Below are 24,479 nucleotides of genomic sequence, written 5' to 3'. Positions count from 1 at the left end.
TTCCCTCCCAATCCAATGAAAAACATACACAGCATTTTGCATCTCTTTAATGCACTCACTCATGTACTATTTTGTATTATGGTTATTTATATTCTCAACATATCCTCCTACTGGACAGTAAGTCATAAGAGGGCAGGGATTCTATTCCTGGAATAATAGATGTTCGTTGAATAGAACTGAATTGAATATACAGTATATGCTCTTCCCTGGGTAATAGAAAATGGGAACTCGGTATGTGCTTTACAAGTCAATTTCATCTTCGCTTTGCTCTGCTCTTGAAAGTGGGGCATAATGTGATGAAAGCTGAAACACAGGCTTAATTCACCGCGCTTCGATTATCCCTCTCGGAAAACACAAGTGTTCATTTAATACAAGCTCACTGTTTCCCAACCTGGTCTGCCCCCAAAAGGAAATAGTGTGCGTGTGATGATTAAGGGACAGAAATTAACATTTATTCCAAAGCTGTCAAGATTTTTGGCAGTTATTAATTTTATTAAAATGATTACACATGGCAAAACAAGGAACAGCGGTAATAGCGTTTCTCTACAATATAAATTATGACTTTGATTTTCAGCTGTTGGCTCAGCGTTGTTCAAGATTCTTCTTTTAAAAGGAAATGGTGGGGGGAGAGGTGGGGAGAGAAGAAGCATTTGCATTTCCAGAAAATGTGAAAGCAGCAACAGGAAAAATAAATTAAAGATAATTACAGTAGGAAATAATGCCAAGTATTTGTTAATTGTAAAATGGACTTAATGTGTTTATGGACCAATCTCCATACTTTGGCAATTAAAAAGAAACACATGTTCCACAATGGCTTATCTTCTACGCTTATACCCAAGAACTAATTTGCTGCTGCTTTAAAAAAAAAAATGACAGTGCTGAATGCTCATTAATTCAAATGAAAACACTCCGGATACTTTGAACTGAAATGTCTGTCAAAATAAAAACAAAGTATTGTCACAAGATACTTAATGCCTGAATAACTTATGATAGTATGAACAAGAGTGAAGTATTTGTCAATAGTTTTCAGTTGCTCACATTATGGCAAAATTCTGGATGTAAAGTATCAAAATGCATCATGGAATTCTAATTACCTACAGACAACAAAACACGTACTCCATCTGTTCATACAGTCGTGCTGTATATTTCTTGCTTGGCATTTAAATGTCACTGCAAACAGCAATTTAGAAAAACAAAGTAAAAAATATATATACAAAATATTTTCATATCAAATTATCTTTATCATACACTAAATAACCCCAACTCCCAAAGCTATGTTACAACAAAAAGTGTCCTACAAGTTACACCAAGATAGATATTTTTTTTCTGTCTCTCAAATAATTTAGTACGCCTGGAGCAGACAAGGTTTCGTAAAAACATTCTGAAACGTAAAGGAGGATTTGACCATTTGGATATGTTCATGCTCTCTCATTCACACAGACACAGATACACACACACACACACACACACACACACAATTCCAGTTTTTTTTTTTTTTAAGGAACAGAATAGGTTACAAATGGAAAAAATAAATTTCTATCCCATTCCCCAAATAATCAAGCCCTTTTCAGCTTTCTGTAGTTGGTATAGTTTAAGTCATATTCAGAATTTCCACTATTTATTCAAGTGTTCCCAAGCTGATTGGGCTAGTATTATTTAACTGAAGAAAATATGGTGCTATCCACCTCCATTTTTATCGGTATTATTTTACTCAATGGCGATTCTGTTTCAAAATTTGGATCATTATTTCTTTAATACATGATTTCATGTCAAACTTTAATCTTGGCAAAATGTAATGAGCTTTCAATATTTGGGGGACCGTATGCTTTTAATTTGTGAGTTGACTCTATTGTGTGTGTGTGTGTGTGTATGTTTGACCGTGCATACACATACACACACATGGATTTATCTCACTGTCTTTTTGCTCCTTGAAAGGTAGATTATCCATTAGGTTTCCTGATTTCACACAAATCAAACCAAAGCTGTTCTGACCCTATTATAGCTAGAAACTATTTCCATCATGGCAAGACACTGAGTTCCAAACCAAGTAAGATATGGGACTGACTATAGGTTTACTTCTGGACAGAAAGATATATATTTTTTTGTTTTTATTTAACAACTTTAAACAGTATGTAGCAAAGCTCAAGAAAAAAAAATCCAAAGTGAAATATCAGCTGGGTGGGGGGCGTTTTCTGGTGAAGCTTGCCATAAAAGACTTTTACTAAACACGATGCTTCATTAAATCTTTTAAATTAATTTGGACACATTGTTTCTTAAATATACATTTCATGTGAAGTATTGCACTTTTCAATGAAGTGAATTGTGGTGGTGGTACATACTGCATAGACAAGCAAGAAACATGCACAGCAACCTTAAATACCACCCTGAAAGATACGCTGGACCGTATTTAATACTGGTGAATTTTTTTAAAGGGGGACATTTTCTTTAGGCTCCACAGAGCTCCAAGTTCTAGAAACATGAAATAATGCATACATTTCAAGGGCTTTCAGCAGTTATGGATTCAGCCCTGGAATGGTCAGGCCCATCTGGAATAATACATAAACTAATAAGCATTATGGCATTGTCATTTTGAGGCATAACTACTCTGCTATGCCCACGTTAGAGCTTATTTTTGGAAAGCAAGGCACTTATTGTAATAGCAATGCAGACATTTTATGCATAGTTTGAATAACATAAAATAAGTTAATATTTTGATAAAAACTGATTTTTTTTATAATTTATATGTCTTTTATAGAAGCAACTGGACAATTTATTTAATGTAATTAAAAAAGAGAAGACCAAGAAGTCTGAAAGGAGTAACTGCTTTACTGACCATGTCGGGAAGGGAATGGTTTTTGATGCTTGCTCCAGGTCTTGGGTTCTGACTTTACAGAAATACAAATGGCGTGAGGAATGTCCATTGGATCCCACAGGTAGCAAGCACTTAAAATTGCTGGGCTAGTGGCACTTTGACAGTCTTAACCTCTGATATATGCGATGATTTCTGAATGATGCAGCTGGTGGTGCCCTGCAGTTTGTCTTTTCCCTGTGCGAGATTAGTTAAGGCCATCGCTGCATTGATTTCCTTCCAATAGGTTTCATCTTTGCTCCCGCCCTTTCTGTTAGCTGCACTAGAGTTAAGCAAAACAAAACAGACGGTGTTTACATGTTGTGTTTGGACCCAGGACCCAGCTCTCCCAAGTCAGTGACAAATTATAAACTGGGAAAAATAAATGAGAACAGCTTCCTCACCTGTCACACTTATTGGATCCATTTTCCAGAGTGTCTGAAAAGAAAAACAAAAATCAATTATTTTCCTTTAAAAGAAAACAAAACAGAAGTAAAAGATGGTAGGGTAAAGTGCTGGAAATGAGTGATGGCATTTAATAAAGACAAGATTAGTGTACCATGCATTTTCAAACTCCAAAACCACAAAGCCACCAATCAGAAGGATATGTAAAACAACAGGGAACTTACAGAAAATTCTGTCCAATTTGACAAGTATTTTTTAAATACCTACTATGTGCAAAGCACTCTACTAGGCACTAATGAAAACTGATCCTGCCCTTCAGGAACTTACATCCTGCAAGAGGGAAAAAACACAGATGCAGAAAAGTAGGCACTATATATAAATAAATTATATAAATAAATATATATATATATGTATATATATATATATATATATATATATATTCTCAGCCATAGTGGGGTTAAGCCAATCAGTTGTCTATAGAAAGTCCAGCACTAGTATGGTGAACCCTCAAATGGGAGACCATCAGATTACCTAAGGAGGGGCAGACTGGCCCAGGTCAAATATGGAACAGGTCAAAGTTTCCATTTCAATCAATAATAGGATCAAGTCATTGAGTCACCTCTGAATTTCTAGCCTGGGAGATCTTGGGAGACACAGTCTCAATGAAAAATTAATTGAAAAAGATCTGACATAGAAAATAAAATTTTATTGCAAAGATTTCATTTTGGGTCCTAAAAACATATCCCCTTATTATTGGGGGGATATTCAGGACCCTGAATTTAAGCAGCATTTAAATGAGGAGTTGTTGGATTTAGTTCTACTTATGGGATAGAGTGGGTAGGATATATAATACATGTAGAAGCTGTAATGTGAAAGAGGGGTGTGCTTGTATCCAACAGAAGAGCTAATGGGTAGGAATGGCATAAAATGACACTTGATATCAGGAAATAACTTACTAACAAGTATGGCTGCTCCAAGGTATAATGGACAACCTCACAGGGTCCTGAGTTTCCTCCTTCTTGGAGGCCTTAATGCAAAAGCTTGGGAATGGTGGAGGGGGGGTCTCTTTTTTTAAATCTGTGGCTTTTATTAATGGGCCCTGAGGTCTTTCCTCAAATGGAAATTCTTCAATTCTAGAACACCTGGCTCTCTCACCCCTCACTGGGCAAAGGTAGAGGGGCCCAATTCATACATCAAGACAAATGCTAGATCTTCTTGTATTGGGCTTTGAAGAACAGAAGTGATATCATTGTTAAAGAGGAAAGCTCAATATGAGTTCAAAATCAGGGTCTTCCAGTGAATGCCTACATAAAGCTGAACCTGTCATTTCACCTCTGGACTTATTTCCTCATCTATAAAATGAAGGGCTTGGATTGGATGATCCCTAGTTCCCTTATAGTATGAAACATTAAAAAAAAAAACTTCTTCATCATTAGAAATAAACAAAAATTAGACAGCATGCTTTGAGGGTCCCTATTCCTGAAGGTATTCAAGTAGAGGTTGGAGTACTACTGACTCATAATGTTGTAGAAGGGAGTAATGATTTGGGTACACATTGGACAAGATAATAAATAACTCATATTTTCTACAGCTTAGTACTTGAAAGTTCACAAAGCAGTTTCCTTGCGACAACCCCACTTGCAACATTAGTAATTTTGCCCCCATTTTACAGATGAGGAAACTGATGGTCGGGACATTTACATGATTGACCTATGGTCACACATCGAGTAAGAGGCAGAACTTGAGCTTGAGTCTCATCATTCAAAGATTGGTACTTTTTTTATACTAAATTATGTTCTAATTGCCTTGGTTCTTCATCAGTAAAATAAGCTGGAAAAGGAAATGACAAACCATTCCAGTATCTTTGCCAAGAAAACTCCAAATGGAGCCATGGAGAGCTGGACACAAGTGAACCAAAAGACAATATGGTTGAGGAAGGGAAATAATCAGTGGAGAAGGCAGAGGGACATTGACTCCAGTCTGGCCCAGGAGGGAGATGAAAGGGGATGATGTTGGGTCTTTAGGAGGAATAGTCCATTCAATGGCTGACCTAGGAGGGGAAGCTAGTAGATGTGTTCTCATTATCATCATTGTAGATTTATCTAGTGCCCAGAATCCATGTAGAGCACTGCCAGGGCATCAGCAGCACAAAGGCCAGGCATGATCTCTACCCTCAAAGATCACTTCCCAGTTGGCATCCCTTATGGTGAGCTAACCTTGTCTCTCTTTTGTCCAGTGGGATGTCTCATCCTTTTGCCTCAGTCTACCATTTTTATAAATGCGCTCTGTCCTGTAGAGTGATTTCTCTAGTTATATATCCAATGAGAGCAGGATCAATGGTCTTCAAAGAAGTCTTATGCAGATTCTTCATCACATTGTGTAAGTTCCTTTGGATTCTGGGAGGCTATACAAATTGAATCCAAGCTTTGGCCAAGCTGCAAAGGTCTTGAAGATAGGCTTGAGGTCTGCTTCTTAAAAACTAGCCTCGTTAAATACAGAGCACATCCTCATCTCAAGGCTGACTACGACATGATGAGATTTTTGACCATGGAAGTAATGAAACATCAAAAGAAATCCCCCCAAATGCCCCTTAGTCCTGTGGGGCTTTAGTCCTTCCAATACTCCACAGTGGTAAGAGTGCTAGAGATGGGGCAAAGAAATGCAAAGAATAACACAACCCTTAAACTGTAAACTAACATTAGTCTAATTCTTCATCCTTTTTAACATTTGAGAGTTATCCAATGCCCAGTGGCTGAATGTTTTCTAACATTTTAGTGAGAAAATGGAACCAAACCCACAATGCCCTTTCCCCCCTAAAATCCTTACCTTTTGTCTTTGTATCAATTCTAACACTGAAGAGTATGCTCATTTAAAAAATGTACAACTACTTATTATTGTTTAGTCATTTTTCAGTCATGTCCAAATCTTTGTGGTTCCTTTTGGGGATTTTCTTGGCAAAGATACTGGAGTGGTTTCCCATTACCTTCTCCAGTTTGTTTTACAGATGAAGAAACTGAGGCAAGTGAGGCTAAATGAGTCAAGTCTTCTTGACTCCAGGCCCAGAACTCTATCCACTGTGCCACCTACTTGCCCTAATATTCAACTTGTTATTCAATTGTTTCAGTTATGTCTGACTCTTTGAGACCTCTTTTGGAGATTTTCTTGGCAAAGATACTGGAGTGCTTTGCCATTTCCTTCTCCAGCTCACTTTACAGATGAGGAGAAGGAAATAGGGTTAAGTGACTTGCCCAGGGTCACACATCTAATAAGCATCTGAAATCAGATTTGAATTAATGAAGAGGAGTCTTCCTGACTCCAGGCCAGGAAATCTATCCTAACTTCCTAGCTCCCGAGCTTCACTGTGATCCTATGATACAGGACATGGAATGTAGGATATGGAGAAGGATAAAAAAGCCAAAGGCTTTATTAACTTATGTTATGTTATAATTGTTTTTCTAAATGGATAAAAAAATCATTGTGGACCAAGGTTCAAATCTGACCTCAGATACTTCCTAGCTATGTGACCCAGAGCCAGTCATTTAGCCCCAAATGCCTAGCCCTTAGCAGTATTCTGCCTTCAAACTATCCTTAGTGTACATTCTAAGACAGACGGTAAGAATTTTAAAGAACTCTTGTAGTTTAGTCATGATTTCAGAACCTGCACCAGTACAATTACTGTATTGGCATTTACTAAGCCTAACATAAGTTGCTAACAACTAATGCATATTACAGAAGAAGAGAAAATCATAATCATCATCATAATGAAAAACATAGGCTTAGAGTACTTTAAAGCATTCAAAGCATTTCCCATCCATGGTCCTACTGGAGCCTCACAACAGGGTGTGAGGGAAGGACCTCAGCTATCATCCCTATTTTACAAATGTGGAAACTGAGTCTTAGAAAATTTAAATCATTTGTCCATGGTCACATGGCTTGCAAGTACCAGAGGTTGACTCTAGGATGTATTATTGACTCAATCTATAATTCCCTGAGGTCACATTTTTCTCTTTGAACAACAAGCCATGTTATAGTAGATAAGGAATTCAAAGGCTAAACATTCGAGAAATCAATATTTCCTGCTATACAGAAACACAGGATTTATTAGTTGAGAGAGACCTTGGTGGCCTTTGAGTACAATTCAGATCTGAAAAAGAATCCCCACTACACCATAGCCAATGAGCGGTCATCCCACCTTTGTTTGAAGACTTCCATTGTAGGGCAAGTCAGCAGTCATCATCCATCCTTACAACAAGCCAAAACTTGCCTATTTAATTTCTACCCATTGCTCGGATCTGTACCTCAGATTCTTTCCTTTGGGATCAAAAAGAAAAAGTCTAATTTCTATTTTTTCCAAGTAGCTTATAGGCTCCTCAAGGGCAAGAACTCTCTTGTTTTTGTCTTTTGTATTCCTAATGCCCAGCATAGGACCCGACACACAGTATACTCTTAATAAATGACTATTGGTTGACTGATTCCCCTGACAGCCTTTCAAAAATGTTTGAAGGGGACAGTTAGGTAGCTCAATGGATAGGGAGACAGGGATGGAGATGGGAGGTCCTGGATTCAGATTTGGCCTCAGACATTTCTTAGCTTTGTGATCCTGGGCATGTCACTTGACTCCCATTGCCTAGCCCTTACCACTCTTCTGCCTTGGAACCAATACACAGTATTGATTCTAAGATGGAAGATAAGAGTTTGAATAAAATTACCAAGACCCTCCAGGTCTAAGCCAAAAAACATAGGGAATTCAACTCAGTTCAACTGATTAAGTGCCAACTATGTCCCAATGGGAAGTCTCTGTCATATGACAAAGGGGGACCTACAGTACTTTTCTCTCACAGTTCAACTGTGCCCTTCCCTGGGTCCCACTGCCTTGATTTGTGCTAGCCTCTGTAGCCTACTACATCCATTCCAAGACACCAACCATGTCTCACTCCCCAGATTTCTTACCAGCTTTCACCTCTGATTTTCCCAACTCCTTTCTAGTTCTGGATCCATAATCAAGTCACTTTTGTTTTAACTCTATGAAAGGATGTGATGATTATGTTTTTATATACAATTCCCCTGTCTACCTTTCACTCTCCATTTCAAAAAAGGAAAAAAATGTTTTTGGTTTTTGTTTTTTAACAAAGCAATTCATTTGGAGTCAGCAGACTTGGGTTCAAATCCCAGTTCTACCATTTTTTCATTGGATGATCCTGGGCAAGCCACCTAACTCTCAGCCTCAATTTCATCTGTAAAGTAAGGGAGATTAGACTAGATGATCATTTGTTTTCCTTCCAACTCTAATCCTAAATTTTTTTTAAATCCATTTAGAAAGTTAAAAGATTGGAATTGAGTTCATTGCTTTGTTGGGGGTTCCCCCCCCACATAATTGCTATATAATCTGAGATGTTTTTTTTTGCCTTGCTTATAATGCAGCTGGTACATTAAAATATTTTGGGTCCTAGGCAAAAATTCCTGAAATTCTTTGTAATCATATGCTTTATAAAGGGTAAAAAATTATGACAGCTTCATTCCCCTGGAAATGCAATGGCAATTTGGGCAGTATTTAAAAGTTTGGAACAAAGAAATAGTGATGATGGTCAGGCTTTTATCCCCGTACTCACACATACTGGGACTTCTTGTTGACCATTGATTGCCTTTTCGGACTTTCCCTGTGCAGACTAGAACCCAAGTGGCTAAATAACATTTTTGGAGATGAATATGATCTTGGTCAAGTAGGACTGCCTATGAATGAAAAGGTTTTGGTAGGAGTGGGTGCCACATAGAAATGCAACCTGCCATAACTCCTTGGAGGTTTCTGATGGAATTGTGCAAGAAAATCCCCAAAGAATCAGCAGAATTTTCAATCAGCTAAGTCATCATCCCCTCAACCATCACCTGCTGAGAAGACTTCCTTCTCTGAAGCGGAAAGCCTTTGCAAGAGCTATCTGAGTGCTAGCGGTCTATTTGCCCTCATTGATAACTGGGGAAATTGAATCACTTTTTTCAGGGGAGGAAAAGTGCAAACGTTTTCATTCATAGAATGCCCTGGAAAGCCTTAATTCTCTGTAAAGTCCCACTGGTTCTCACTGTCCCTTTCAAGAAACCATTCCTGCTATAGAAGCATTATTTGTTCATCTCCACTAAAGAACAACAGAGTCAAGGTGCTACCGGAACATGAAGGGAGATGAGGACTCTGTCCAGCTGGCAGGCTACCAGCCGGATTAGGCTATTCACAGAGAAGAGGAAGAAATGGGCTTTGCCTTACTTCTGCCCACAAACTAACTGCAGCATCTCAGTTGCCAAAGTGAAGCAATAGGTTTGTGGAGATATTTATTCACTGGAAAGATCTGGCAAAAGTGAACCAAGTTCCATGAAGCTTGAATAACGTTAGGGAAATAACAAACCATTTTTTTAAAGACCGTGTAACTGATGCTATGGCTTACAGACACAGCAGTCTCGCATGTACGAAAGGGACCATAATTTGATTTCACACTGCCCACCTGACTGAACAAGGGGACAGCAGCATCATACTGACAGGTGGGGCCATGTAAGGCTCCCCTTTAGGGTGGAGTGAATAGCTGCATCCCAAGGGCTCACTAACACCTGGACCCACAAGCATTTCCTTTGGCTGCATCTTGAATTTGTCCCACAGAGAAGCAAGTCAAAACTATAAAAAAAAACAAACCTTTTTTCCTGATGTATTACAGGGTTTTGGAAAGTACCTTTGACAAGCTAAAAGCATCTCTAAATCCTTTGGAATGTTTTTCGGGTCTTTACACACAGTAGGTGCTCCATAAATTGAAGGGAATTCAATGAGGACTTCTTGGCTTCCGGCAATGGACAAGGCACTGTCCAAACCACGGAAGTCGGTGCTTTGCTCTCGAAGTAGAACACAGTGGATGTCTAGGCATGGACTTGTGGTTCCCTTTCCAGCAAGAAAATAAAAGGCTTTGTAAGGAGGAATGAATAGAGGAAACGTCTCTCTTTCATGTCAACAGTCAGTTGTTAAAAACCAAGGATCTGACAACAAAGTCAGGCTCAAAGGTCTCAAACGGAACAAGAAAAGGACAATGGCTCCAGAGACAGCTGACTGATGCCATTGGGGGGGGAGGGGGGTGCCAGTGTCAAAGGTGCTCTAGTTTGCAAAGAAACTGAAGTGGGGGGGGCATCCGGTCTCTTCTGTTGTTATTGGTGTATTTCCCGGTGTCACCAGACAATTATGCATCCAAGGATAATCTCCTGGGGGCGTAGTACAATCTAACTTTCAAAGTACTGGCAAAAGTCATAGATGGCCAACTGGGGCCCTGTAAGAGTGAAAGCTTGTGCTCTTGTAAGAAAGCAAGGAATAGGAGAATTGAAGAGTTTGACTATTTTTTTTTTTACATAAAACCCAAGGCAATGTCCTAGTTCTTTTAGAGAATGGATTGCATTTGGGGAGAGGGGGATATTTTCTTAATTAGAAGGTCCTCCTCTTACTTCATTTTTCCAAATTGGTAGATCTCTTGCCCTAATCTATTTCACATTTTCTTCCTGCAGTCAAGAACTAATATGCCAATTTGATTCACCAAATATTTATTTATTAAATGGTCTGCTGTCCTAGGCACTGTCATAGCTATTGAAAATGAGATAAAAGGCTCCTGCCCTTAAGGAGCTTATATTACCAAGCACTAATGGAATGAACCATTTGGTCCTTGAAGACAAAATGGAACTCTATCTGTGGCTCCCAATGTTTTCACTGTCTCCCAAAGCCAGGTAGTCTTACTTGAATCTCCCCTCCCCTCAAAAGACCACTGGGTAGAGAAGGCATTCAGGGCAGGGAGGAAATCAAGCCTTAAGCTTCCCCGGGTCCCTAGCTGATCTGCAGTGGCAGTTAATCAGCATGCGCATAATTGGGAGCTGACTGCCCTACATTCAGCTCCCTTGTATCTCTCCCTTTGGCAGGCTCCTCAGCTTTGCCTCTCCAAAAAACTTGACTTAAAATGCCTTTTCAAATTCTAGTGATCCCAAAATCAACTGCACTGTCAATTACTATAAAAATAACTAGTTGGCAGGAACCATTTAGTAAACCAGCCAAGGGAGAGTGTTTCAAGACCAAAAAAATAAAAATAAAAGGCGGGGGCTCTGGGAGAAGCAAGTTGGGTTGGGTAGTGAGAGAAATCTTGGATGTCGAGAAACCAAAATCATGATGAAACTGTTAAAGTGGTAATAGATATCCTTAGGCTAGACATGTTCCTCCCAAAGTCAAATAGAGAATTGAGGCTGTTACCCAAATCATTTAGATCAAATACCACTTTGCACATGTAGGCACAACTTCTAGGGCTCTGTGTCACCAGGCTCTTTTCAGATTCAGTGAATGAAATTCATAAATGCCCTAATTCTGAGCAACATCCTGAAAATGGCATTTATATTCATAGGGAGAGACAAAAATATGGCTCACCCAGTAGAATGCTTCTCTGTGGTTTCTCTAATTTAAAAGTTTCAAGGTCAGGTTTTTTTTTTTTTTAAAACCAGCCTAACCATGGAGACGTCAACAATAGATAATAATAGAGATAATTCTCATTATCCATACTGTAGGAAGAAAGCCATGGTAGAGATAATATTTTAAAAGTGGATATTCTCCAAATCATACAACATATGTTTCTTTGAATGAGTGGAAGGGTTGGGATGAGGGCGAGAGACAAAGAACATTTAAGGAGTACCACATAGAGGGGAGAAGGTGGGGAAAGGAAGTGAAAATGCATCTGGGAACAGTTCTATAGGCAATGAGTCCACTTGGAACAAGACTGGTAGTGAGAGGTCAAGTAGACCACCTTCGGTTTAGAATGGTTGTCATTCAGTTGTTTTTCAGTTGTGTCTGACTCTTCATGACTCCATTTGGGATTTTCTTCACAAAGATCCTGGAGTGGTTTGCCATTTCTTTCTTTAGAGGTTTAAGACAAAGAGAGGTTAAGTGACTTGTCCAGAGTCACAGAGCTCATAAGTGTGTGAGATCATGATTAAAATCAGGTCTTCCTCCAGGTCCTGCACTCTATCCACTGAGTCACTTTGCTGCTTAGAGTACTGGGAGATTAAGCATGTTTCCAGGGTAAGACAGCCAGTACATATCAGAGCTGGTCTTTTTGGCTTCAAGGCTAGTTCTACCTACTATATCACACTTCCTTGAAGTACTACATAAACCATCGTAAGGATTATAATCAATCATATGTCAAGACCTACAGACATTCCAACCCTATACTTCTAGACACTGTCCATTCAGGAGTTGCCAAAGACAGTTTCCCAGTTCTGGAGAGATAGAAAGCACTTTAGTCTTGAGGACACTCTGGGTGATCAGGGACTTTCTGGGAGCTTTGGCGAGTTTCAAGTTTCATTTAAGCATTGAAGGTAAAAAAGGATAAAAAATATAGAATCAACTTAAGAGCCTGAGGAACAAGATGGGGGAATAGCCCTTTGCTATTCTCTGAATGCTGACATGCTACTTTTCTCCCAGTTTTCAAAATCTGGTCCACATTCATCAATTCCCATTCTTCTACCCACTCCCAATAAAAGCCATATAACTATGACCAACTCCTCCTATTGCTTCCCCACCAATGGAGGAGATCGTGAATTGATAGAATTGTAGAATGGCGAACCTTTCTGACTACAAAGTACAAAAATAATCATCTTTTTGGTAGCATTAATAACAAGGACTAGTACTGGCTGACCAATTTATAAGGACTAAATATTCTATGAGGCGTCTCGGTGACTCTGTGGATCAAATGCTGGATCTGGACTCAGGAAAACCTGGGTTTCAATCCAGCCTCAGACACTTACTAGCTGTGTGACTCTGGGCAAGTCACTTAACTTCTGTTTGCCTTAATCCTTTGGGGAAGGAAATGGCAAGTTCCTCCAGTACTTTGGCCAATAAATATGGCAGCCATAGAGGGTTGCTAAGAGTCAGACACAACTGAATGACTGAACAAGAACAAATGCTCTATGCTTTCAGGGGTCTTGCCTAAAGACCCAACCTTAGCCAATATTGCTGGTGGGGAGCAAGAAGAAAATTCATAAACAGAGGTTCTCTTTAGCCATCCAATGTAAGAGAGAATCTGATAGAAAGTAAGCTTATCCAGAGCACCCAGTCTAGTATTTGGCACACAGGAGTTCCTTAATAAATGTTCAGGGATTGACTGTAGGGCTTTCATTACATGTGTGTGTGGCGGCAAGTACAATACTGAGTCTGAATCTGTTCTGTGCTGGAAAATGTCACATGTTAAATTGAAGAGCCTTACAATTCATTCATTCAACAAACATTTTTTGAGCATCTAGTACATGACAGGAACTGAGTTTGGTATTGAAGCTACAGGGCTTAGGACACTGCCCGGACTTGGTAAGTCCTTGATAAATGCTTGGTGACCTGACATGGCTCAACAGAGACAAAACAAAAGCAGGGTCTGGCCTTAAAGAGTTTACATATTCCTTATCCACAGACAAGCTAATGTTTTTAATGATATTGGAACCCCCCAACTATTTAAAGTCAAAGAGGAGTAAAATTAGCTGTGTGACCCTGGGAGAGTCACTTAGCCCCCATTGCCTAGCCCTTAGCACTCTTCTGACTTAGAACCAATACGCAGTCATGATTCTAAGACAGAAGGTAAGTTTTTTTTTAAAAGAATAAAATTGATTTTTAAAATATTTGCTAACTGATCTTTCCTGTTATAGAAATTAATTATTATTACTACTACTACTAGCTAGCTAGCATTTATATTGTATTTTAAGGTCTGCAAAATGTTTTATACATGTTATCTCATTTTATCCTCGCAACAACTCTGAGAGGTAGGTGCCCTTCTTCCCCCATTTTACAGATGAGAAACTTGGACACAGAAGCATTAAGCACCTCGCCCTGCCAATCAGATAGCCATTAAGTGTTTGAGGTGGGATTGGAACTCAAGTTTGTCTGGCTCCAACCCTGGCTCTCTTCCTATTGGCCTTAAATAATTATTTATCACAAAACTTTTGCTATGAAGGGGGAAGAACTTAGTAAAATTTGAGGATATGCTGACATTCGATTCAGGCCTCTATGTTCCATGTCTTGAATTACCAAGAAAAAATGGTCATTTTAAAGCTCTTGTGTAGTCATCTATTTGTTTAACCAGAGAACAATTCAATAGATACTTATTAAATGCCTACTCTGTGTGAGGTGTTGCGGCTGGTGCCAGAAGAGGCCTGTGTTCCGGTTGAGGCTGACTTCTTTCATACACAAGGAAGGTGGAATGGTAATAGTTTATAAAAATGATTTCCTTGTGCTTTACTAGCCTTCTGGTCAGTAAAGATTCCACAAAGCTTTTTTTTTTCTTCCTCTCCAAGATTTGTTCTGAAATATCAAGGAACGTGTCCAAATCCCAGGCTGGGGACTCTAAATCAGTTTTCTTAAGCTTTCCTTGACATTTTAAAGAGATGTGATATTTTAAGGAGACATGATCTTCCTATAATCACTGTGCTAGCCCAGAGAGTATTTTTGCTCAGTAGCTATTCTCCAGCTGTCGCCAGTGTCCTCCTTTGAGGAAACTTTTGTGGTTTTTCTCTCTTGGGTGCAGAAGGTGTTTGGGGATGGATGAGAATAAGTCAACCATGTCAATGAGGTTTAGCCCCCGAAGAGGGGAAGCTCAAATGGTCATGCTGCTCTGGACATGGGGGCTTGTACATGGTAGGAACTGGACCTTGGATTTCATTGGAATGAACAACTCTTGGGTAAGGAAACTCCCTCAAACAATGCAGGTTGGTCCCTTTTCTGCCTCTTAGAAAGCCTAGGATATAGAGAAAATAATTGATTTGACTAAGGCCAAGTATATGTAAGAGACTGGAGTTGAATGCTGGTCTTCTTGGCTGCACCATTACCGCCATATTGTCTCTAGCACGTAATAGACATTCAGGAAATTTACGTCAAGTGAATGAATGAAATGAAGTCTGTTTAGTACCAAACAGTGGCACTTCCACCATGGCACCTCAGATGAAATAATGGAAGTGGTGATGACTCTGTAAGTGCTATTGATTACAGATACAAAGTATTAGAACCTGACTTGGGACTGGCCTTCTGAAGGCCTTCTAAGTAAAACCAAATAAAAGGGAAATCCTCCTACTTCACCTTGGTTGGTTGGGACTCTGTTTATATTAGTTTAGTGTTTCTTTGCAAGGCAACCAGCTCAAGTTATTCATCCTGGGGCCTTAAAAACTAGTGGCCTCCAACACGTTTCAGCATTTGAACCAAGAAACCATTTGCTTTCCAAAAATTAAGCCAGTATTTCCTCCAGCCATGACTTCTACCATCTGGCCAGAGATTTCTCTCCTTCCTGCTACCTTCTCATGTGGGCTGGCCCCACATTAGAACTAATGTTCTCCAGCTGTACCAGCTCCGGAAGGCCTTCAGCTTTATTTTAGGGTCCTCCTTTCCCTTGCATGGATTATAACTAAAAGGTTAAAAAATAAAAGGGATCCCTCCCTTCCCAATTGGACACTGGAGCAGTGTCTTCTAGGGAATGGAAGAGCTTTTGGTTGGGATTCCCTATGGGAAAGAGTTGGCGTATCTTGACCTGTAAGAGTTTCAGGCTCAAGGACAGGTCTATTTCTCTAAGAAGTAGGCAGCCACTGCTCCTGTCTGTAGGCAGACCTGTGAAAAACAGCAGTTTGCTTTTCTCTCAGTAAATTAGGAGGGGATTACAGCTTTGAAAGCTAGTCCTTATTAGGTGTGGAATAAGAACCTCTGGCTCTGAGCTCAGCATCAATTTCCATTTGTGTCTTTGTTCTATTCTGATCTCATCAGTCTGAGCTGACCGAAAGACGTGCAGGAAATGGGATTTATAATTTGAAAACTTATTTTCTATATAAATAGAGCCCCACCCAACTAGAAGGTCTCACCACCCATTCATTCTACCAGCTTTTTTTCAAGGCAATTTTTTAATATGCAGTATTCTTTTCCCCCGCCTCTATATTAAAAAAAAATATTTTCCAATTCCATGTAAAGAATTTTTAACATTCACTTTTAAAACTTTTGAGTTCCTAATCTCTCCCTTCTTCCTCCTTCCCCCCTTGAGAAGGTAAATTGTATGATATTGATTATTATGATCTGTATAATTCTTGATACTAAATGCTTTTACATATAGTTACTTCTATTTGCTTTGACCCCAAGTGATCTAAGAAGCTCCCTCCCTTTCCCCCTCTCTTCCACACATCCTTCCCAATTCCAATATTTCTACTAAGATTCTTGTGTGGTCTAGGTTAAGGAAATTGCAGCTGAGTGACCAGGAAAGGGGTCTGGAAATGCTGTTCGTTTTTGATTCTAGTCTAGCAATATTGTTAACTCCTTGGGTGGTCCTAAACACAGTATATACATTAACCTCACCTTTATTTTCCCCATCCATACAATGGGATCAAAATATGGCCATCCTATAAATGAATGGCACGTAGTGCTTAAGAAGAAAGATGCTCAGTGCAAAATATTTTAATTCCTGGTTGCTTTCTAGTAGCCCGATTAGCTTAGCAAAGCCCATCTGCTTGGATTAATGGATTAAGTGTGCAGAATCTATTATCTTCAAGGATGACATCGCTCTTCTGATGCTGATCTGTTTTCCCAAGCCAAAGAACCATAACATGCCAAGACAAAGCCCTGGAACCACATTAAAGCAAGCATCTATTAGCTTTAAGTGTCTGACGGGTTTTTGTTACTTCATTTTCTCAAGAGGAATATTTCAGATGTTACCCCAAAAGCTTAAGCCATGGAAGCTGATTTTCCGGCCAAGACTTCAGAAAATGACCTCGTGGGGGATGAGTAGCCTATGAGTAGTATAATATAAGCTCTAAATTTCACGGTGGCCCGCTTCTACTTCTTCCACAAACTGTATCTTAGCATTGAGTTTCTCTGCCTCTGGTCTGAGCCTGGATCTTCCACCCCACTTCCCCCCCCCCCCCCCCCCCCAGTCCCACTCTGGATATTCATAGCTCTCCTGGGCTCAGAAACAAGAACTAAAATGGGAAGTCAGTCCATCTTCCACTGAGGTCAACTTTATTCTTAGCATTTCATGGAGACTGGACTAGTCTGTTAGCATAGTCCGCTGCAGCTTTAGCTGGCCGAGCTTGTTTTTGGTAAACAGACAGCTGCATGGTGTTAGGCTGCAGAGAACTAACACTCCTTTCTTCAGCACCAAAGGATCATTCCAGAGAAAAAATATGTATTTATAATAATCTAGAAACTGGCTGCTGAAGCCCTGGCTATTACGCAGCCCTTTCAGCCCTTCCAGGGTCTCGGAAAACCATCGCAAAGGGCTTTGCCTTTGATATATGAACCACATTGTATCTTTAAATTGGCTGACATTGCTACCTTGTTTTTCAGCATTCCTCAAATTACTGTCTTCAGATGTGATGCTCTAGAATCTCAGGGTTGGACCTGTCTGCCTGCATTACTACTGAGAGTGACATTAGAAAAAAGAAGCTGGGGATGATCCCAAATCTGCAGCTATTTTAGATATGCAGAGAAGACTGATGAACATTCCACTCACAGCCCAGCTGTGATATTGATTCATGGAAAGAGCCCAGCTCTTAAGAGATAAGAGATGAAGCCAATTCAGAGTCTGCCTTCTAGATACACCTCAGTGTTCTCTTTTAGAGACTCAACTTGACTTGTCACATGCAAAATTACATTGTTGCCTACTCTAAAGTTGAAGGGAATCACCACTTTTTTTGCTTTTAGCTTGACACCTAACAAAATAGTGAGGTCTAAACTGAGGAAGGGGTGGGGTAGACTAGAGGGAAATATGCTTAAATTGAGGAATAATTTCTGCCAATTTGGACTATATTCCAATAGGATGGAGGCTTCTGAGGACAGGAATTGCTTCTTTTTTGTTGTTTTTCTATTGCCAGTAGATTTCTAGAGAGTTTTTGCCGTTGTTCAGTCATTTCAATCTTATCCAATTCTTCATTATGTTTTCTTGGCAAAGATACTGGAGAGGTTTGCCATTTCCTTCTTCAGCTTATTTTACAGATGGGGAAACTGAGGCAATGGGTTAAATGAGTAGTATATAACTCATAAATGTTGGTCTGATTGATGGGTGCTTACTGTATAATCTGGCTCTAATCTGTTGTTCCTGTCTTATATGTTACTGTCCCTCAAATACTCTATAGTCCAGACAAATGGCTTTCTTGTGCTTCCTCATACATGGCACTTTGTCTCCAAGTTATTGTGCAAGCCCTGGCTAGCCATCTCCCAGGCATGAATTGTTCTGCCTCTTAGAATTCCCATTTTTCTTCAAAGCTCATCAAAGGCACTACCTTCTCTATATAAACTTTACCCATCCCCTCTAGTTGCTAGTATCTTCTCTCCTTTAATTACAGGGTATTTATTTTGTAAAACACATTTTGGTATTATGACCATAGGTGCACTTTTAAAAAATGTAAGTCTACTGGGGGCAGACAAGTGGTTCAGAAAGAGGTCCTGAGTTCAAATTTGATTTCAGACACTTCTTAGCTGTGTGACCCTGGGCAAGTCCTTTAACCCCCATTGCCTAGCCCTTAGCACTCTTCTGCCTTAGAACCAATAAACTGTATTGAATCTAAAATGGAGGTAAGGTTATTGTTGTTTTTAAAGAATGTAAGCCTTCTGAAGGAAAGCGCTGTTTCATTTTTGCTTATTTCCTGTGCCTGGTATAGTGCCTTGCACATAGCAAGTGCTTAATGAGTGCCTACTGATTGCTTTGATGAGTTGGACTTCAGAATTTAGGAGAAGGGCACATGGAATTCAAATGGAAGCAGATACAAGATGAGATTGGGCAGCACTTAAAGGGCAGCTAGCTGGCAGAACTGCCTGAACTTTTAGATTTTGATGAATATAACCCCAAATTTGTTGGCACTTAGGAGGGCACCAAAGCGCTGTTTTTTAACATTCGTGACAGGAGGTTTGCACAGTCTCCAGTGTATGAGTAGCTATGGAGTCTGTGTATAGACTTAGAGAAGTGCTAATGTAGACCCATGTTAGGAAGTTGAGAAGTATCCCCTTTTCTTGGTTCCAAGTTCCATAAGGATACAATACTCTCTCTAATCTCCAATATATATTCTTATGGAGACATTAGAGGGAGAACTAATGGCTGTGAAGGTCCATTCCCGAGTCCATCCCTTGCCTACCACTATCAAAACAATTCTTATTGTCTTTGCACTCAGTGGACCCAATCACAATCAAGTACCATTTCTTCTGGGTATTATTTATGGAATTGGTGCTAAGCTTGCCACAATGCTCCTAACACAAAAAAGATTCTCAGGTCAAAAACACTGTCCTGAGATCAATGCCTCTGGTTTGGGAAGTATTTAATTCAGCTGTGTGGATGGAGCAGCTAGAGAGTCAAGCCTAGAGTTGAGAGGTCCTGAGTTCAAATCTAACCTCAGACACTTCCTAGATACATGACCTTAGGCAAGTCACTTAACCCCGTTGCCTACTCCTTGTCACTCTTCTGCCTAAGGACCAATAAACAATACTGATTCTAAGACAGAAGGTAAGGGTTTAAAGGGAAGTCAGGCTTCACCCCCAAATTTTCTATATTACTTCATAGAAAAAGTTTTTAAAAAATTATATGACTTTTGAAACTCTATTTACTAACAAATTTTCCTTCTTACATGAAGCCTAATTTTATTTCTTTGTAGCTTCTACCTGTAACTTCTCTCCATGTTCTCTTGGGCTAAACAGAACAAGGCATAATCCTCCTGTTCTTTAACCTTTCATATACTTGAAGACAGCTATTTCAGTGACACTCAAAAAAAAAGAGCAACCCCTGACATTCAAAAGGAAACCACCATTTTCTTTAAAATAAATTGGAGCAGACTTCAGAAACATTAAATCGCTCTCCCCTCGCAGTCGAAACCCTTATTACAATAATCCACTGTCACAAGATCTGTGTTCTCTGTTTGGAAAATAAACATCATGGGGCTGCTTCAACATTTCAGACCCAGCTGGAGGCCTTTGTGTGAGTCAAGGAGTTTTCGCCTTTATTTTTCCCTTGGGAAAATAAGGTGAGAAATAGTAATCCACATGGGTTTATCAAAAACAAATTATCCCGATCTAATAGGTTCTTTCTTGGGTAGGATAACAAGCCTTGGAAATTGGAGTCAACTTAGTGTCTGCTGCCCTTAGCAAAATATTTGATCCAATTCTGCATAAGGAGGAAACTAGGTTATTTCATTACACATTTCCATAATAAATGTGCAAGGTTTTACAGAGTGCTTCTTAGCTGTTTTTAATGTGTTACTTCTATAATATCCCTCTGGAGGTAGACTAGAGTTTCATGACCTTTTGAAAGAAAGAGTAGATAGAACTTTGATACTTAAAACTAGAAGGAGCTAGGATTTCACCAGAGTAGACACTCCTTCCACTGATGCAGATAACAATCCCTCTAACTTAAAAGTTGTGGTGACTAAAGAATAAGTTTATTACTGTGAGGGTCATCTGGGTGGTGAGCCTTTTAACTGAACTTCAGATGAGACACAAAGCAGCCTGAAGCAAGTAGATAAAACTATCAGACATAAATCTTGTGACTCTTTCTTAACAAGTTATTATGACTACGCGTGGTCTCTAATAATTCAGAATTAGATTGCCAAACTTTCACAAATACTAATTTTAACAACTATCTCCTTGGAAAAGTATTATTTTTGAAACATGGATTTTTATAGACAAGTACTTGGACATTTAACATCCCAGGTAATATGGCAAAGTTATGAGGGGAAATCTAACGAATGGCACTACAGCTCAACCTTGACAGAGTCTGAGGGTCCTTCAGCTGGTATCTCTGGAAGTGTAATGTCATGGTGTTCTCGTTGCCACTAGCTTGTGGTAAATAGTGCAATACTTCAACAATCTTTGCTAGATTCCCAGCCAATATGGCGTAGCATTCCATTGGTACCACTTTGAGAAGTCGGCTAAAACTCATCTTCTGATAATTGGGAAAGTTATTCATTTTATCTATTCTTGGTTCACCACTAGAGATAATATGCAAGGATGATTTAGATGTGTGTGTGTGTGTGTGTGTGTGTGTGTGTGTGTATGATTATGTGTTTGTATGATTATGTGTGTATGTGAGCAAGTAGTGTGGCATAATATTTAGAGAGCCAACTCAAGTCCTGTCTCTGATACACACAGCTGTATGACCTTGGTTAGTAATTTAACTTCTTGATGTGCCAAGCAACTCTCCAAGACTGTACGATATAGAGAAGACTGATCTGCATAGGTGAAAGGAATCCCCACAGTAAGAGTTTCCTATGGTGAGAAAATTACTAGTCCAAACTGATAGAGGGGAGACAGACAGACACAGAGAGACAGAGAGAGAGACAGACAGACAAAGTGAGAGAGAGAGAGAGAGAGAGAGAGAGAGAGAGAGAGAGAGAGAGAGAGAGAGAGAGAATCAAAGGGGGAAAGTCCTGCTAAGAATATTGAGTAATTCCACTTATTGTTCTAAGATAGGCAAACCAAAAACAGATGATCATTGGCAAATTTGGAGAAAGAGTATAACATACAGATTAGAATATACTGAAAACAAACTCTTGGAGAGCAATTTCATGGAAATTTAGATAAAAGGAATGGAAGACTCATGTGATTTAAATATATTTTAGTGCCAAGAAATAACAACAGAGGTTTTGTGAATATCATATGGTTTATAAATAAACAAATAAGATACCTTAAGAATTAAAAAGGAAATTCCTGGTTCCATATTCTATTTATTAAAAGTTACTTGTTGATTCTAAGAAAGGAATCGTGCACCTAATTTACTTCTTATAATGACAGCAGTTCTCCACTGCTCCTTGTCTTTTCTCTCTCTGTCCCGCACCTTGTGTTGATTTTGAAGACAAATAAATAACATGTTAACAATAAATAACATATGTTGACCAGGATTAAATAAAATAATAAACAAAAGGAAAGAAGGCAGAACAAGGCCAAAAGAAATGGAGGGGAGGAGAAGGAGGGAGAAGGGAGAAAAAAATGAGAGAGCCTTCAAGAAAAGTAAAGTTTGCATAAGGAGACCAAGTCAAATTTTACCCTAAAATATTGGCATCTCTGGTATTCTAGGGATGGAAGAGATGCTACGTTATGTTATGGCCAACAGTTTTTTAGGATGGAAACATCCATTCCACAAACCCTCTCTGCATGAAGATGAATCAACAATGGAGAATATACAGTGGTTAAAACTGCTTTTAAGTGATGCATTTAAAACCCTGGTGCATGTTTCTCTCCCCTTCTCTGTCTCTATCTCTATTTAGATCTTTGTGTCTCTGTCTCACACACACACAGTCCAAACTATACATTTTCTAAGTAGGAAACAGAACTGCCAGATGTTGTCAGAGAGGCAGTCAGTGACAAAACTGGGGATTTATGTGCCCAGGTTATAGTTCTCAAGTTCCCCTTTCTCTGACCTCTTTAGTGTCTTCTAGGAGTTCTCTTTTCTACTTAAAACACACACACACACACACACACACACACCCCTTACCTTACTGTTTAGAATCAATACTAAGTATCCATTCCAAGGCAGAAGAAGGATAAAAGTTAGGTAATTGGGGTTAAGTGACTTGCCCACAATCACACAGCTAGGAAATGTCTGAGGCCACATTTGAACCCTCTTGACTCCAGGCCTGGAACACTATCCACTGAGCCACCTTGTTGGCCCTTCTAGGAGCTTTCAAAGGCCCACCATTAACCCTGGATGGTAATTTCCAGTTGTTTCTGTAACCCCTTGGACTAATCTCCCAGGTCAGGATAGGATTTCCCATTAGTAATTCTCTGCATTGCCAAAACCAGGTGCACCCTAATGTCCTTGGTTAGGACACTCGGTTAGATATCTGGTTCCATTCTTCATGATGTATGTACAGTTTTGTTCACATTTGATTCAGCCCATTCGTTTGATCTCACAATTAGATATTCACAAGGCACTAAGATTGGAATCTTTAAAGAAATGAATTAATGCTCATTAGATGATGGGTATCTCACATAACACAGAAGGTGAGATGGGAAGTCTTACCCAAGAAACCCACATGTTAAATTGGATAGACCATAGACTTCAACAACTGATAGAGGGGAGACAGACAGACACAGAGAGACAGAGAGACAGAGAGACAGAGTGAGAGAGTGAGAGAGTGAGAAAGAGAGAGAGAGAGAGAGAGAGAGAGAGAGAGAGAGAGAGAGAGCCTCAAAAAAATGGCACCATCTTCTACCCATCCACCATTGGACTCAACTTAAGATCCCAAAGTGTGAAATCAAAAGGCATGGCTCCAAAGCAGGGATTTTAAACCTTTTTTTGTGTCCATGGATCCCATTGGTGGTTTAGTGAAAACTATGGACCTCTTCTCAGGATAAAGTTTTTAAATGCACAAAATAAAATACTTGGGATATTCTAGAAACCAATTATACAGGCTGGCTGAAAAGTCTTAGTAGAGTTTTAAGCTTAACAGCTTTTCTATAATAATAATTGCCATTATCACTTTCGGGCAGAGAGGGAGTACCATAGTACATAAAGCACCAGGCCTGGAGTCAGGAAGACTCATTTTTTCTGAGTTCAAATCCAACCTCAGACACTTACTAGCTGAGTGATTCTGGGAAAGTCACTTAATCCTGTTGGCCTCAGTTTCCTCACCTATCAAATGAGCTGGAAATGGAAATGGCAAACTATTCCAGTATCTTTGCCAAGAAACTCCCAAATAGGGTCATGAAGAAAATGACTGAATGACAACATAAGATTTACAAAGTAACTTTCGTGTTATTCTATTTAATCCTCACAACAACTCTGTGGTTGGTGTTATTATTACCCCCATTTTACAAATGAGGAAATTGAGGTTAGGAGCGATTATGTGACTAATCCAGGTCACACAACTACCTAGTGAGTGTTAAGGCACAGTTTGAACTCAAGTTTTCTGACTCAGTGCCCAATACTTTGTCCACCGTGCCATCTGGCTGTCCCTATTGAAATAGTTATTAAAAAAACCCAAACAAACCAAAACCAATCATCTCCCTTCAAAAAAAAAGAAAGAAAAATAGTTCAAGGACCTTAGTTAAGAACCTCTGTTCTAAAGGGAAGCATATTTCAATTCAATTCAATAAAATTACATAGATTTACTAATGCCACGTTAGAAATTAAGGGTGGCAGAAAGTTTAATTAATACGGTCTTTGCTCTTCTGGATTAGGGGGAAAAAATCCAGATAATGATAATGTTCAACAATAGATGAGGGCAGTAGGCTAATGCA

The 24,479-nt window shown here is 39.4% G+C and overlaps 1 protein-coding gene across 5 annotated transcripts in view; it reads right to left on the bottom strand.

Moving 5' to 3' along the window:
- Nucleotides 1-471: 471 nt before the first annotated feature.
- Nucleotides 472-24,479, bottom strand: part of MKX (mohawk homeobox) — a 96,791-nt gene continuing 72,783 nt past the window's right edge. For 4 of the 5 annotated variants that reach the window (XM_007504826.3, XM_007504828.3, XM_007504827.2 and 1 more), the window contains exons 6-7: nucleotides 3,253-3,286; nucleotides 472-3,131 (exon numbers count right to left, since the gene is read on the bottom strand). In XM_007504826.3, coding sequence (XP_007504888.1) covers nucleotides 2,945-3,131; nucleotides 3,253-3,286 — 221 coding nt within the window. In that variant the 3' untranslated portion in view covers nucleotides 472-2,944. The remainder of the gene's footprint in view (nucleotides 3,132-3,252; nucleotides 3,287-24,479) is intronic. The other variant, XM_007504833.2, reaches the window with a different exon arrangement.

This window comes from Monodelphis domestica, chromosome 5 (assembly GCF_027887165.1).
Source record: "Monodelphis domestica isolate mMonDom1 chromosome 5, mMonDom1.pri, whole genome shotgun sequence".
In the NCBI taxonomy this organism is placed as follows: domain Eukaryota; kingdom Metazoa; phylum Chordata; class Mammalia; order Didelphimorphia; family Didelphidae; genus Monodelphis; species Monodelphis domestica.
The sequence above is the reverse complement of the archived record's forward strand: the minus strand, read 5'-3'. Positions and strand labels throughout refer to the sequence as shown.